At 54.3% G+C, this 15,583-nt stretch overlaps 1 protein-coding gene across 1 annotated transcript in view; it reads right to left on the bottom strand.

Moving 5' to 3' along the window:
• NDRG1 (N-myc downstream regulated 1) overlaps positions 1-15,583 on the bottom strand; it is a 53,401-nt gene that overhangs the window by 8,846 nt on the left and 28,972 nt on the right. The window contains exons 6-14 of the mRNA XM_045979334.1: positions 12,672-12,734; positions 11,886-11,946; positions 10,802-10,888; positions 8,448-8,504; positions 6,289-6,392; positions 4,876-4,932; positions 4,024-4,075; positions 2,896-2,943; positions 560-595 (exon numbers count right to left, since the gene is read on the bottom strand). Of these exons, the coding sequence (XP_045835290.1) occupies positions 560-595; positions 2,896-2,943; positions 4,024-4,075; positions 4,876-4,932; positions 6,289-6,392; positions 8,448-8,504; positions 10,802-10,888; positions 11,886-11,946; positions 12,672-12,734 (565 nt within the window). The remainder of the gene's footprint in view (positions 1-559; positions 596-2,895; positions 2,944-4,023; positions 4,076-4,875; positions 4,933-6,288; positions 6,393-8,447; positions 8,505-10,801; positions 10,889-11,885; positions 11,947-12,671; positions 12,735-15,583) is intronic.

Below are 15,583 nucleotides of genomic sequence, written 5' to 3'. Positions count from 1 at the left end.
AGGATAGAGATTCCAAAGTTCCTTCCCTTGGTAGGTCAGTGGGGTTATTTACGGGTGGGGATGGGAGGGGCGAGTGGCTGCAGCAGACACACTGCACTGACATCCGTACGCACACGCACACACGTGCACACGCGTATGAGTTCACCTGCACACTCGCACACGTGCTCAAACACATGCACGTGTTCACATGCACAGTCACGCACGTTTCACATGCACACACTTTGGCTTCCTCTCCCCACTGCCCCGCTCTGCTCCGCCTTGAGCTCCGGCAGAACCCTGTGGTCTCTGAGGGCGAACACCAGACACAGTCAGACTCGGTCTGCAGCTGCCAAGCCGTGTCCGTGCATCAAACCCCCTCCACCATGAAACCCGGTGTCACCCACCCCGCTGGAGTTCCTAGGATGTGCAAGCAATTTCTGTAAACGGTGACCTGTCTGAGGTGTCGTCAGATGTCACAGCGAGCTGGGGGACAAGATGACAGCGGGGGAATGGGTGCTAACAGGACACAGAGGCACCCACCCTCCAGCTGGGGGGCAGGGACAGGACGGGTGGGACTCACCTGGGAGATCTGTGGGAGGCCACCGCAATCTGCCATCTAGGAGAGAGGGAAGCTGGTCAGTGCCAAACGCCGCAGCAGAGGCGTCCCTCCCCCTGGGGCCCTCCTGCCACTGCCCGGCCCCTGTCTGGCCCCATTCGGGGGACACTGGGCACCTGACAGGTGGAGAGACACCCAACCCGACCCAGCAGGGCGGCTCGTTTCCGTCCATCTCGGCACGGGTCTGTGTCTTATTGACTGAGATGCAGATGCCCTGCTGGGTCCCGGAAATTTCCCTCGGTTCCCTGAGAACCGGACGGTGCAAACAGCCCACAGCAGAGGCACACGCTGGGCCTGAGAGAGCTCTAGGAACCAGCAGGCCTGAGGCCAGGGTCCATCTGACCAGAAAGCCTCAGTGCAGGAGGCCCTGTACACACACGTTCTCATCAAACGTTCCCTTAGACAGAAACTGCTCCGCCTGAGACAGCTGGCCTTGGAGTCTCCCCACTGGCTACACCGGCCCAAACACCATAGCTTCCAAAGTTCCTACGGAATCATCAAACCCCCAGGGCTCCGTCAAGACCGCTGCAGGCACGTGGGACCATGACCCAGACCCAGGGCTCGGGAGACTGGGGCAGCAGGGCGGGGACAGCAGGGGGGACAGGGTGAGGACGGCTGGGAGAGAGGTGGGACTGGCAGGCCTGGTGAGTGACAGCAGCTGGCACCGGGCCAGGCCAAGGCCCAGCGTCTCGCCTGAGGGTCAGGCTAACTGGGGCACCCAGGGGCACCCACACAGTGATAGGACACCAGAACTGACCCCAGGGGCCAGGCTGTCTGGACTCAGATCCCATCACCGCCAAATCGGCCACTGACTGTAGGCCGTCACCTTCCCTCCACAGATGTGCTGAGCTAAGATGAGGTCGTACTGGAAGAGGGTGGACCTGAAATCCAATGACTGGGGGTGTCCTTAAAACCAGAGGGAAATCTGGACCCAGGGCTACCCAGAGAGAAGGTTGGGTGGCATGGAGGCAGAGACAGGAGGAATGCGGATGCCAGCTGGGAAACTGAGGCCCGTCGGCAATGGCCACAAAAGGGAAGAACATGAAAGGGGCCTCCTTAGAGCCCTTGGAGGGGGCATGGCCCTGCCCACACCTGGACCTGGGACTTGCAGATTCCAGACAGCAAGAGAACAGACTCCTGTGCCTTTCAGCACCGCACCCCGCCCCCAGGTTTGGGTGCTTATAATGGAGACGAGGAGACTAAACCCCCCTTCTCGAATGTTCCTTCCTCCTCTCCCTATCAGCAGTAACTGTGACCTCTCCGTCTTTCTCCTGGGATAGCGGCCCAGTGCTGCCAGAATCCAGACACAGTCTGCTGGGACATTAAGACAATAGGCCTCCTGGATCAGGCAATCAGCAGCCCCCCGGGGCCCAAAGCCCAGCATCTTCCAGACCTACAATTTCCTTGTGAGGGGATCTTGATAGAAAACTTATGTGAAGTCGGGGCGCCTGGATGGCTCAGTGGGTTAAGCCTCTGCCTTTGGCTCAGGTCATGATCTCAGTGTCCTGGGATCGAGCCCCACATCGGGCTCTCTGCTTGGCAGGAAGCCTGCTTCCCCCTCTCTCTCTGCCTACTTGTGATCTCACTCTCTCTGTCAAATAAATAAATAAAATCTTAAAAAAAAAAAAAGAAAGAAAGAAAGAAAATGTATGTTTTCTTTTGGGTTTTCCCCCGGCTCCGGGGACCAGATCCCTCCTCAGAATGAGATGCCTCCCAGTGCCTTTCACAAGGCCACTGAGGGCATAGCGCCCCATAGACCCTCAACTCATTTCATGAAGGCCCTTCTTGGGTCGCCTACCCTCCTGGGGGTACAACCAGAAAGGGTCCTCATCTTGTGTGGTGCCTTTGGGCAAGTCACAAACAATATGGTGGCTGGACTGGGAGGTCAGGGAGGGAACAGACCCTCAGTCCAGTCTCAGGGACAGCGAGCACCTCAACTGCCCACAGAAGCTGCCAGACAAGAGTCCTGTCCTCCCATAGCAGAGCCAACATCCAGCCTGACCCCTAGGAGAGCCCCTGCTTGCACAACTCCTAACCCATCCCTCATCGGCGCACCAAGTCCAGTAGCCCATAGACTCTAGGGCTCCCTCCACGGGTCTAGACAGTTCCTTTCATCTCTAAAGCCTAGGGTGTCCAGCCAGGGGCACAACAGATAGATGTCTGCGAATGCACACATTAAATCATAATTTCTATGGTCTCTGACCCCCAGCTGTGCCTCGATTAGGCACTACTCCATTCTGTAGCGAGCAAGAGGGTCTCTGAGAAAGAACAAAGATGAACTCGCATCATTCTGCCTGTACCTTGAGGAGAGTAGTCTTTGTTGGATCCAATTTCGAGTTGCACTCCACCTGGACCAGGAAAGGGAGAACAGATCTGTTAATTTCCCATCCAGAGCCAAGGTCATCAGCCTTCCCTCTTTGCTGCCCCCAGCAGCAGCTCAACTCCAGTCTTCCCACTAGCATGGAGGAAAGAATGTGGGCTTCAAGACGAAGCGATGTAACCATAAGTTCCAGCCCCGTCATTACTAGCGACCTTCGACAAGTTACTTCATTTCTTTGAGCCTCGGTTTCTTCATCCATAAAATGGGGATAATACCTTTTTTTTCATAGGATTGTTACAATGATGAGCTGAAATCCAGCAGACGCTCCAGAAACAGCTGCTACATGAATGGACTGACTTAACCCGGTGCTGCCCAGAGATTCGACAAGCGAATCAACATCTGCAGTCCTGACAACTGGTCTTCGTACGAGATTAACATCCACTAGCTTTAATTCTAACATCTCAGAAGCGCATCCAAACTGGACAAAATACCCACAGGTAACCCGTGATGTTCCAAGTGCCTACCGTAAGATTATCACCTCCCTTCATATGAACAGTATCTCTCTACTGATATATCCTATGATTATGCCCGGTGGGTCAGATCACAGGAAACTCTTGGTCCCTTTGCAAGTCCCAGTCTGTAGCCACACACAAGTGTCACCACGCTAGCACTCTGCTGGGTAACCCCTAAGGTTCCCTGTCTCCAGCTCTGGGGCTGTCAGAGGGTCAAGTCTGCGCTTTGCCTCCCCAACATCACAGGTGGGAATTCAGGGATGAAATGACTCAGAAAGCCTTGTCTAAGCCCCACTCCCCAGGGCCCTCTCTGCCCTTCCAGACAATCAGGCACCAAGCAGGTCTGAAAACTCTACCAGATTCCCGAACGAGAGGAGAGTCTGTTGGCCGGGAAGCCAAACAGCAGACATGCCCATCTAAGCAAACCAATGGGAGGTGAACGGCAGGCGTTGGGCCTGGAAATAAAAGGACCCGGTACCAAGCAAACAGGGCTGGCAGTCGCCAGGGAAAGCTGATGTCGGGGCCTTCTGCCCAAAGGCCAACCAGATTTGGACTGTCGAATTAAGCACAGAAACAAGTGGATGATTCCTACATACCACAGCATCCACAGCGGGAGAACTGTCCCCAACCACCAACAAAGCAGGACACCTGGGGACAGGGAGAGAAGAGTGAGTTAACATGAAATTTAACTTATTAAAGATTCCCATGCTCTCAGGCCTCCCAGGCTGAGACCAGAGTTCTAAAAATACTTGTTTTGGTCTCCCCAGGACCCTTTAATCTTTGAACTTTCTTCTTCCATCCTCTGCTTTCTTCTTAAGATAAACTGAGATGGTAGTCATTTACACCTTAGTATGAATTTCAGCCAGAGAATTTCTGGGCCCTGATGGTTTTAGTTTCAAGCATCCTCTCCTCAAGGAAGGATGAGTAGGGCTCTGCCAATAATGAAGACCAGAGACCACGAGGACGTGCCTGACAAAGGGAATGGCATGTGCCAAGTTCAGGTGTCAAATAACACGGCTCACTTACGGAACTACAAATGACAGATGATACTGGCAGAATGCAGTCAGCTGTACCCGTGACTAGCTTATAGGGTACTTTAGGGTGGGACTCATGTCTTTGTCATCTCCAGGTCCTGTGAAAGTAAAGCCTAATGCAATATTCAACATAGAGCAGGTGCTTAATAAGTTTTATCCAAAGTACACTCAGCGCTCCTTCTCTGAGACCCTAGGCTCCCACCCAAGTCTCAGGGACACCCCCGGGAACTAAACCCCTGCATATCAAGTAGGTGAGAGAGACTGGCTCGTGCCTGCCTCCTGGGAAGCACACACCCAGGGCTTGCCAGTGACGGATGTCCTGGCACCGAGCACCACTCCTGCCAAACACAGAAAGAGGACCCTGCCAGGGGCTGAGCAAGGCGACAAGATGGTGAGAGGAGAAAGGCCACTCACTGCAGGGTGACTGTGTGGGTTCCGGGCATCGGCCGCTCAATCTCCAGGTCCCGCCGGCTGCAGACAACAAACGCGCGGTTACATGGTTACCTGGACAGCCCCTCCCATCTCCCCAATCCCAGGAGGTCCTGCCACTGGCTGTCCTGGCAAAACACTCGTGTCCCAACCCGCATGGCTCTCGGAGACAGCACAGCCTCTCGGGGCCCACGAAAGTGGTTTCAGGGACAGCGGCACTCACTCATATCCCATGGAACCCACCTCCTTGTCCCCAACCCGAGTCCTCTAATAATCTCTTTTACATTGCAGACCTGACCCTTTCCCTCCCTCGTTTCTAAGCCTCCCACAGTTTCCCACTGTGCCGTGTCATGCCCAGCGTGGGCCCGGCCAGCCCCATGGCTCGCCCCTGCAGACGTCTATCCAGCCTCTCGCCTCCTGGAGGCTCCTACCAGCAGACACCCTTTTCCAGAGCATGGCCTGGAGCCAGAGAGACTGGATTCAAATCACACCCTTCTACTTCCTCGCTGTGTGACTTTGGGCAGAATGCTGAACCTCTCTGTGCATGTGCTTCCTTGGCAGGAAATGATGACAGTAACAGTGTCCCAGGATTTTTAAGAGGATTTACTTGATTCCTATGGGGGTTTGTTCTGGTCTCTGCGGGTCTGCTGCCTAGCCAACAGCCTGATTGCCCCAGCTCTCGGGAAGTATTTGCTTAAGAAATGCTCTGCAGGGCCCCACGTCTTCAGCTGCCCACTGGGGACAGGACCTTTCCCTCCCGCACTGAGAGGTGGGATGCTGGGAGGATGGTCAGAGGAGATGGACACTGAACTTTGTTACAGACACTAGCGCCTTTCCTGAGGTAAGCTACTGACCCGAGGCTCCTTCCTGTCCCCTTCATGGAACGCGACAGACGGCGTTCCCTGGAGTTTTCAAAACTCCGGGCTGACACCAGTGTCCCTGAGCTGTCCCCTCCCTTAGCTGAGGTCCAGACCAGCCCCTCATTATCATGAAGAGAGCTAAGCTAACCCCTTGCCAAAGGCTGGAGGGATGTGCTCCTTGTTCTTGGCTTGACTCATCTTCCAGCAGCTTCTCTGGACAACTCCCTCCCCTTCGTTCCCGCCGCTCACTCTCTTCACCTTCCTCACACCTGGCCTCTCTGCAGGGTCAGCCGGGGCATGGGCACTTATTCCAAACCCCGGAGGACGTGACTGTGTCTCCGTCATGCCTGCGCCATCCCTGGTGTGGAGTGCAGAACTCCAGGAAGCACCTGTCTCCCTCTCCCAGCCATCTCTTTGTTCAAATTCAGGGGCTGGATCCTCTACTAATTTCGTAAGCCCCTCTGCCTTACACCACATTCCAGAGCGACAAAAGGAACTTGACTGATGGCCACTTGGTGGCCGAGCCGCGTCCTAATACCTGTTGTAGGCATTGATGAACAGGTGCAGGTTGCCGGGGTTCAGGTCATTCACAATGTGCTGGCGGTAGGTGTGGACCACCTCTACATTGTTCTGCATTTCCTCCTGCATCGAGAGAGGGAAGGGAGCCTTCGCTGGGACCAGGGCCCTGGGCCACGCCCGAATACCTCCATTCTTCGGGTTACGTGGGTACAGAGATAATAAAGCATAATTTATGCACTTGACTCCCAGGGAGTCTGAGCAGACAGCGGGAAATGCAGCTGATAACAGGAAGGAATGCAAACCCACAAAGAGAAAAGAACGCCCTTCTGGATTCTTTACTTCTTCAGGACTTTTTATTTCAGGTCAGTCCTCCCTAATCTGGAGCTTGGCTCCGTTACTGTCCGTTTTGGGGGGCAAGTGTCTTAACCTCTCGGAGCCTTAGTCCCCTCAAAAATAAACGGGGGGATGACTATTCCTGGTATCATCAAGCTGTGGGATTAAGCGAGGTGGTGCACACAAAAGCCCTTTGTAAGGAGTAAAAATTGCTGCAACTGTTAGAAGTTAATGTTTTTACAGGGGCTGGAAACACAAAACCAAGGCGTGCAACTCCTGTGAAGCTTCTGGAAAGAAGGGCCATCTCAGCTCCCCTGGGGGCGAGCCAGAGACCTGCAGAAGCCTCAGCTTTCCCTCTCGCTGGTTCCTTTCTGAACGGGATCTGGGACAGACAAACAAGTTACGGGCTTGATCTTGCTCTGTTTCTCACTTGTAAAAGAGCAGATGTGGCGGTCCACGAAATGGCCTGATGTCATCAGTGGCCACAGAGCAGGACAGGGAGGGAGCAAAGGAGGCCCCATGTCCAGCCCGAGCTATTGTCTAAACAGTCCATGATCAGTGAAGCAACAAAGAGGCCAACATGCCGTTAGAACATAATCAGGGAAAAACCATTGTAAATTGTGCTGCGGTTTCAGATAAAAAAAAAAACAAAACCCAAAACAACAACAACAAGACAACAAAACAAACTATAGAAACCTGGGGGTTCCTCAAGTAATGTGGGGTACAAGCAGGTCAGACTCTCACCCTACACTGGACACCCCCTCCTGCAAGGAAATACAGACACTGAGTTTAATTTTTCCCATGGTCCCCTCAGGCTCCAATGATACATACTCAGGGGTGGAGAAAACGTATCCCAGACTGAATGGAGCACAGACAAGGGGAAGACAGCTACAGTGGGCTGGCTGCAGGCTGGCCCCAGAGGCCACGTCCACGTCAAACCCCTGGGCATCGTGAATGCTAACTTATTCGGAAGAGAAGTCTTTGTAGACATCATTAAGAGAAGGATCCTGAAATGAGATCATTTGAGATCATCCCAGTAGGTCCTAAGTCTAATGGCCAGTGTCCTTATAAGAGAAAGGCAGAGGGAGGTTTTTTTGTTTTTTTTTTTAAGATTTTATTTATTTATTTGCGATAGAGTGAGAGACGTGAGCCAGTGGGAGTTGCAGAGGGCAAGGGATAAGCAGACTCCATGCTGAGCACGGAGCCTGACGCCGGGTTCCATCTCACAACCCAGAGATCATGCCCGGAGCTGAAATCTAGAGTTGGGCGCTCCACTGAGGCGCCCCCATGGGAAGGCCACCAGAGACAGAGACAGAGCCTGGAGGGCTGAGGCACAAGCCAGGGAATTCAGAAGCCACCAGAAGCTGGAAAAGCAAAGGAGCAGCGGCAGAGACGGATCTCAAAGCAACTGCGTCCAGTGCACGAGGATACGTACCGTGCGGTGCCACTTATGTAAAACCCTAGGAAATACGACCTCATCTCTAGCAAGGGTCAGCAGATCAGAGGCTATCGGAGGGGCAGGGAGGAAAGGCTTTAGCAAGGGGCACGGGGGGCTTTCGGGGGTGATGGATATGGTCATCATCTCGATCAGTGCGGCTTTATGGGTGTGCGTGTGTGTCAGCATGGTGCGATTTCGTACTTCTAATACCAAAGTGCCTTTAAAAAGCCTCATGTTAGAAAGAGTGAGCCGGACCTGACTGGAAAGTAGTCACAGGCGCTGTGGGTGAGGCGGATGTCAGCAACGGCCTCAGGGGTTTGTGTCTGGCGGTCTCTGTGCCTGCCTGATGCCCAAGCAGCACACGGTCGCTCGGCATGAACGACAGGATGTGAGGCCACGCTACTCACCTTCCCGAAGAGGTGGGACACCACCATGTCTGGAAGGGCTTGGGTCCATCCGGAGATCTGGGCAGGGCAAGAACAGGTGTGATGAGAACAGGTGTTTGTGGTGGTGGGTCAGCAAAGCCTTCAGTGCTGGGCTCCCCACACTTAGGTCTGAAGACAGCCCCCTCATGGGCACTTGGTTACCTGTTCCAGTTGCCTAAAGGACCTGGGTCCTCCCTGAAGGCAGCACCCGAGTCTCCACCAATCGCTCGTTCTCAGAGCCCCACGCACAGTGCAAAGATGCACAGAAAACAGGAGCTGAACAGAGACCCAGCCTGCTCCTAGCCTTCCCTGTGCCGTAGCACACTGAGTTCTCCCAAGGAGGGCCTCCTCCCTTTCTTCTATATATATACACCAAGCTCTTCTAGTCTCTACCCCAGGACCTGCTTACCTTGAACCAGCCTTCCTGTATCATCCTCTAAATGTCCCCCCTCGAGCCAGTATCTTCTCTTGGAATATACGGAGGTCACTAAAGACATGGCCAACTTTCTCCCCCATCTCTCTCCCCCCAACACAATGCCAGGTATACAGCAGGAGCCCCATAAATGCTAGGTATGTAACAGGAGCTCCATAAATGCTCAAGATACAGCAGGAGCTCCATATATGTGTGCTGACCAATTTCAGTGTCAGGCAAGGATGGGCAGGATAGGGAAGCTCCAGACCAGGGGCCTCTCCAGACTGGGGATCCTGCCATATGCTCGCTTTGTGGGTCTGGGTGGGTCGCAGAGCCTCTGAAGCTCAAGCCTCTCATCTATAAGCAGCCGTGCCAGGAGCTTCAAAGACACAAGGTCAAGGTGAGGATAACATGAGGTGACCACACGTGTCATAGGATCTGACGTCAGTCCCTGACACATAATAGACCACTCCCGATATAGGGCTTTTCTCTCTTGGGGTTGGAAAGGAAGGATATGGTGCAGATACTAAAGCCACACAGACATTCCTCAGGCCCTATTCTGGCCAATGGTCAGTGTCCCCAGCCCTCCATGTCTGGCTCAGAACAGTTACCCAGGAGCCAAACTGGCTGCCGGTAATATCGCTTCCTTTCCTGGAAAATAAAATAAAAACAGGGAGTGTGCTCTGCTTCTGAGTATCACGCAGATGAGACGGATGGGCTCCTCCATTTTGGCAGAAGGTTCCAGAAAGAAATGCCGTATCAGAGTGGCCAAGACGGGTGGGAGGTAGCAGGGAGGGGCACGGCCCCTTCAAACCTCGGTCTGCGACAGTCACCCAACACTTGGCAAAAACATACTTTCAAAATGAAAGGCCAGGATCACCCCAGCTTGAAAGGTTCTGTCCTGTTTCAATTGGAACGGCTAGCCTCTTTCCTTGGCAAATACTGGCGCCTTTATGAAAAAACACAATAAACATTTTTAAAAGATAAACAAGGAATGCTAGGACACCAGCCAGAGCAGAGCCTCCCAAAACAGCATGGGTCCTGCCCCCTCTGTATTCCCAGACCTGCAGTGCTTGGGTCGAGGGGCCATTCCACACCTGCTGGATGAGACGGGGGATGGAGGCAGGAGGTGAGGCCCAAGGACTACAGAGTCCATGGGATCTGGATTCAGCCTTAGTTTCCCCCACTGACTAGCTTTGTGGGATCCTGGACAGCTTCCTTCACTTCTGAGCCTCACTTTCCTCCTCCAGAACCTGGTTTTAACAAGTCCACCTCCTGGAGTCACTGGGAGGATTCAGTGTGGTCAGACAGTACGAACAGCGCCTGGGAAGTACTCAGGACACACTAGCTAGTTACTGTCGTCATCAAATGAGTAGCAGTGCTGGTCCTAAACACACCCTCCTTTTCCATCAATATGTGGGTTCCTGACATCAGAGGCCTTTGTCTTGTTCCTCTTTTGATTTCCAGTGTCTCGACCGAAGCCCAGTATGTCAGGTTCTCAGCAAACACTTCTTCACCCGAGCTATGCTTATCAAAGCTGGCTTGAGGACTCACGTCCCCATGGGATGTCTAGTTTAGATCCCAGTGTCCTACTGAAATCTTACGAATGGCAAATGGCTGAGGTCATGTTCTCTATCCCAAGCAAAGCAAACTGTTTTCTTTAAAGGGGTGGGGAATAGGAGGCTATAAGGGGTTTGTGTGGGCACAACTATTCCACCTGCTTGACCCTGACCCTAGACCTTACCCTGACCCTATCCCAGACCCTGACGCTACTCCAGACCCTGACCCCGACCCAGACCCTGACTCTGGCCCTGACCCTGGCCCTGGCCCTGGCCCTAGCCCTGGCCCTGGCCCTAGCCCTGGCCCTGGCCCTAGCCCTGACTCTGATACTGACCTTGGCCTTGGCCCTGACCCCCAGCCTCACCTTGGATGCAGCCCAATCCATCCAGCCTTCTGCACAAGGGTTCACGTTGATAAGGACGAGTCCCTCCACCATCTCGGGGTTGTTCAGCTGCAATTCAAGACACGAGGTGAGTGGCAATGCCGTGATCTCAGATACCCTGCACTTCCAAGGTGAAGCAGAATATGGAGAAAAGTACCAGGAAAGGGCCCATGCGCATCCCCAGAGTAGTCTGCTGCCCTCAAGACCCTTCAGCCCCACCTCCCATGCCAAAGAGAGGCTCCAGTTCAACAGACGCAGGACTGAGCCCCTGAGACATGGGGCGGGGAAGCAGGAGGAGGACACGTGTTTGGGCAAGTCACTTCCCCTTCCTGCACCTCCTCTCCCCCCACTGCCCGATGGGTCTACCGGAGCACCAGTTTCAAGGTCAGGCAGGGCATGTCACAGCTCCTTAGCAACCACTCCTGGAAGACACATCTGTGTCCATCTCGTATCGAACACGGATCTTCCTTTATCAGCTCAGAGCCCCGTCAGTCAGGGCTCTGTCTGTTTTTTTTTAATTTATACCAGCATTTCTGAGTTCTGACAACGTCCAGCAAATGACAGGCAGTCGGAATACCTTCCAGTCCATTCATCAAACGAGCAGGGCTGCATTTTAACCAGCCGCTCGGTGAGGACGCAAGGGCTCCAGGAGCACCTGGCTTGGGCCCACAGTCACGTGAACCTATGTGTCTCTGATTCTAGCGGAGAATCAGTCAGAATCTGGAAGCTGTGGGGTTTTCATGAAGCAGCAGAAGGTATGGTGACATGAGGACCTGCCCACAACCAACCAAGAAGGGAGCAAAACCAGTGATCGAAGAGTCTGTCTGCTGCAGGAAAGGCAAGGCTGTCAGCACACACGTGAGCACACTCGCGCGCACACACCCACACACCCACGACTCTGGACCACACACCACCACGTGGACTGTGCTTCTTCCTTCAGAAACGAAATTACGGGTCATTTCTCTCTTCATTCTGGGATTTTTGATGCTTTTGCAGTTGTCTTCCTTAATCCTGACTCGGTTGCATTTAACACATAATTTAAAAAAAAAAATGCCCAAGAACTCACAGCAAAGCGAGTGAGGATGTAGGCACCTGCTCCCGTTCCCACGCCGATAATGCTTTTCAGCCTGGAAGCAGAAGTAAAAAGGCGCGTCACACAAGGATGAGCAATGCGAGCCCTAATGACCCTCTGAAAACCTCCCCCACTCCTGGTCCCTAAGGAACGCCACCGCCCCCAGCGTCTGTCCCGCTCATCACAGAGCGTGGCTGGCAAGCCACAACACGCTGCCTCGAGGACCCGACGTGCATCATGCTTTACGGCTTGACAGAACACTGTGACCTTGGAGAGACGCATGCCTTTTCTCAGGCAGCCTCTGAGAGACTGTCTGACTTTTATGGGAAGGCCCGTTACGGTACCACTTCTCCCCTCTTCAGCTTTATTTTAGACCCTGAAACTGGGAAGGGAAATAAATGGGCAAGAACTCTGAGGTATGATCCTCACACAAAAGGCTCAAGTGAAAGGCAAATGAGCACTGGAGAAATAGGGCACGGAGGGAGAAATGGAGGGCAGGCCACCCTCTTCCAGAACATTCCATCAATAAGGAAGAGCAATGGAAGAAGAGGGGGCAGGGAAAGGATGGGGGGGAGGGGCGGGCTTCAGGTGATGTATTTGCTGGTGGAGAAAAGCCCAGCGGGAGGGAGGCAGACGGTGGAGTAGAGAAAATGTGATAGCTCCTTTCTTTCCTGACCATTCACCCTCCATTTCAGTGGCCAGGCCAGATCAAGGCCAAAGGAGAGGCTAGAGGCCACCTTTCTCTGCAGGATGGTGGGGCCATCGTTCCCTCGCTCTTACCCAAACTGGTGGAGCACTCCAGGAAGCATTTCGGCCAGCTGGTCCATGGAGGGGTACATGTACCTTGGGAGAAGCCATGCAGAGGCCATTAGTGGGGGCCTGGCCCTCGGTGGAAATGAATCATTCAAGCAGGAACGCGCCTGAAGGGCAGGACTCATGCACAGCCTGACCCGTGTGCCCAAGCCCCTGCTCAGCCCCCTGCCGAGCCCTCTGCGGCCCTCCTGCCCGGCATCGAGCCACACGCACCAGCCTCAGCCCCTGTGCGAGGCCGCGCCCCACCCCAATCCTCCCCTCTTGTAAACTGACCCTTGAAGGATTGCTTCCTAGGCTCCAGGTCCCACAGCAAGCATCAGAGGCGGCTTAGCAGCTCATCTAATACTTACGGCAACTCTGTGAGGTTCCCGTGATTTCCCCCAGTATACAGATTACAAATAGCAGTGAAGCTGGGATAAGCCACTTGGCTTCACGGCCAGGCTGGCCCTTGGAATGGCATCTTCCGTGGGCTCTGGGATTTCTCACTCACCTCCCAGAAGGAGACCTGCCAGAAGCTCTCCCACAGAACATTCCTGGCCATGGGGAAGTCCCTCCCCTCTCTCCCCCTTGACCCCGAGAGATGCTCTGGAGCTTGGACAGAGTATAGAGAAACAGTCCATGCTGATGAGCTGGACACAGTGGGCTTTGGGAGACAGAACACCCAGCAGGATTTTAAGGCACTGGGATGCTTCGATTCACCCATTTTCTGGAACCATGGCTCCTGCGTTGAGTGTGGAGTCTGCAGGCTGCCCTAAGCCTATGCATTACGGCGGATGCTTCCCCGTCCCAGAGTGCAGGGAACAACCATCGCCTGTCACCAAGTCCTTAGGCCAGGCCCGCACAGGGCTCCTTGTTCCCACTGTGGCCCCCTCTCCCGTGGGCGTACCACATGCCAACCCTCCGCACAGTGAGGAGCCACATCCCAGGCTGGTCCCTTCCTCTCAGCCAAGAATAGCGCTGCCCCGGTATCTCGTGGAGCATTTCCACGCCTGCTCTCTTTCTGGCCTTCGCATCGGCTGTTCCCTCTGCCTCCTCACACCGTGTGTGCTCCCCTCCCTGGGATCTCCAGAAAGGCCAGAGAGCTCTGCCCCTGCAGAAGCCAACAACCCTGGCCAGAGTTCCTGCACGTTTTCTTTCCTGACTTGCCTGGAAGAACTCCAGGAATCATCCCTTTCGCCAAGGCCCTGGGTGCCATGAGCGAGCCCAGCCCTTTTTATCAGAAGCAGATGCACACGGCACGCTGTGTCAGGGCCAGCTCCTCTGGACATCCCATGCGTCTCTGGACGGGTCCTTTCGGGAGGCCGAAAAACTCCGCCCAAGAGCAGCGGATAGGCCACGGTATCGGGGAGGCCAGGAGCAACCTGGGCTCGGAGGCATCCCACAAGGCTGGTCTCCGGGAGGACGACTCCGGGAAGAGGCCCTTCCACAAAGGAGTTACGGGTGCTCACTCTTCCCCAGGGAGACCACATGAGCACAGCAGGCCCGGTCCCACACAGGGGCCAGGCGAAACAAGGGAACGTAACGACAAAGGATTAGTAACAGTGAGGGAAGTGGGGTGTTCAGAAGGGAAACTGAGACAGGGATCCCTGTTCTGTTGGATCGGGTGGTTAGGGAGGGCTTCTTGGAAGAAGTGACATGGAAGGAGGCGTTGGGGTTTGATGAGTGTAGAGTACAGGAAACATATTCCAGGAGGGGAACCCAGCAGGTGCAAAAGCTCTGGAAAGAGCCAGAAAGAGCCTGGCTGGTTTGTCTACAAGTAAATGGGGCCAGTTTCCTTCTGGAATGGCCGTGGCTCAGGTTACAGCCAGCAGCCCCCAAAAGGGGATTCTGGGGAAGTCACTTACCCCCAATGGCTTCTTTCCTTGCTGTTCCTGGGGTTGGATACAGAGTCAGGAGGCAAAGGGATTCTACACAAGCCGCCCATAGGGAGGAAGCTGACTCCAGAGTTGGGGTCCCCATCCCTGCTTTGCTGCCTCAGCCTTGGGACAGAGGGAGCATACCCTAGAGGGCGCAGGAGACCCCCAACTACAGGAGGCAAAAATAAAGCAGGGCCTGTTCAGGCCGTGACTGCCCCCAGCCACACACTAAAATCACCCGCTGACCCGGGGGATGGGGGGCAAACACCCTGAACCTTGGCTTCCAGGTCAACTTCATAAAAACTCCACGGGGTAGGGACGTTTTTTAAATCCTCCTGCGGGGAGCTAAGTCACTGCGTCACCTCAAGTCTTTTCAAACACTTGCTCCCAACAGGGATGGATTTGCTGACAGACCTTTGGCTTAATCTGCTAGTGAACAGGTAACAGGGTCCCACTGTATTAGGAATTTTTGGTCGTGGCCCCATGTGCTGGTGTCCTTCCCGGTCTCTGACAAAGGTCAATTATTAAGGATAATACTGAACACCAATTAGAAAGGAAAAGGAAGGAGAGGAGAGGAGAAGGGGGGGGGAGGGGGAGGAGAAGGGAGGAGAGGAAGCTCTCTGTGAATGTCAAGAAGGCCCCTTCTGGGAGACTTGAAACCCCCGAGCCTCCTGCACCCTGGTTTTGTTTTTGTTTTTGTTTTTGTTTAGATTTTTTATTATTTATTTGACAGAGAGAGAGAAAGAGAGAGATCACAAGTAGCCAGAGAGGCAGGCAGAGAGGAAGGAGGAAGCAGGCTCCCTGCTGAGCAGAGAGCCCGATGTGGGGCTCGATCCCAGGACACTGAGATCATGACCTGAGCTGAAGGCAGAGGCTTTAACCCACTGAGCCACCCAGGCATCCCATGCACCCTGGTTTAATCACAGCCTCCAAGAGGTCTGCCTCCCTCCAGGGGACACTGATGGTCCCGGTCCCAGGCACTCAGGAAGCCCGTCTCAGCCTCGCAGCAGAAACCGGAAGGCC

Source organism: Meles meles, chromosome 1 (assembly GCF_922984935.1).
Source record: "Meles meles chromosome 1, mMelMel3.1 paternal haplotype, whole genome shotgun sequence".
Lineage (NCBI taxonomy): Eukaryota > Metazoa > Chordata > Mammalia > Carnivora > Mustelidae > Meles > Meles meles.
This window is presented reverse-complemented; position numbering and strand designations above follow the sequence as displayed.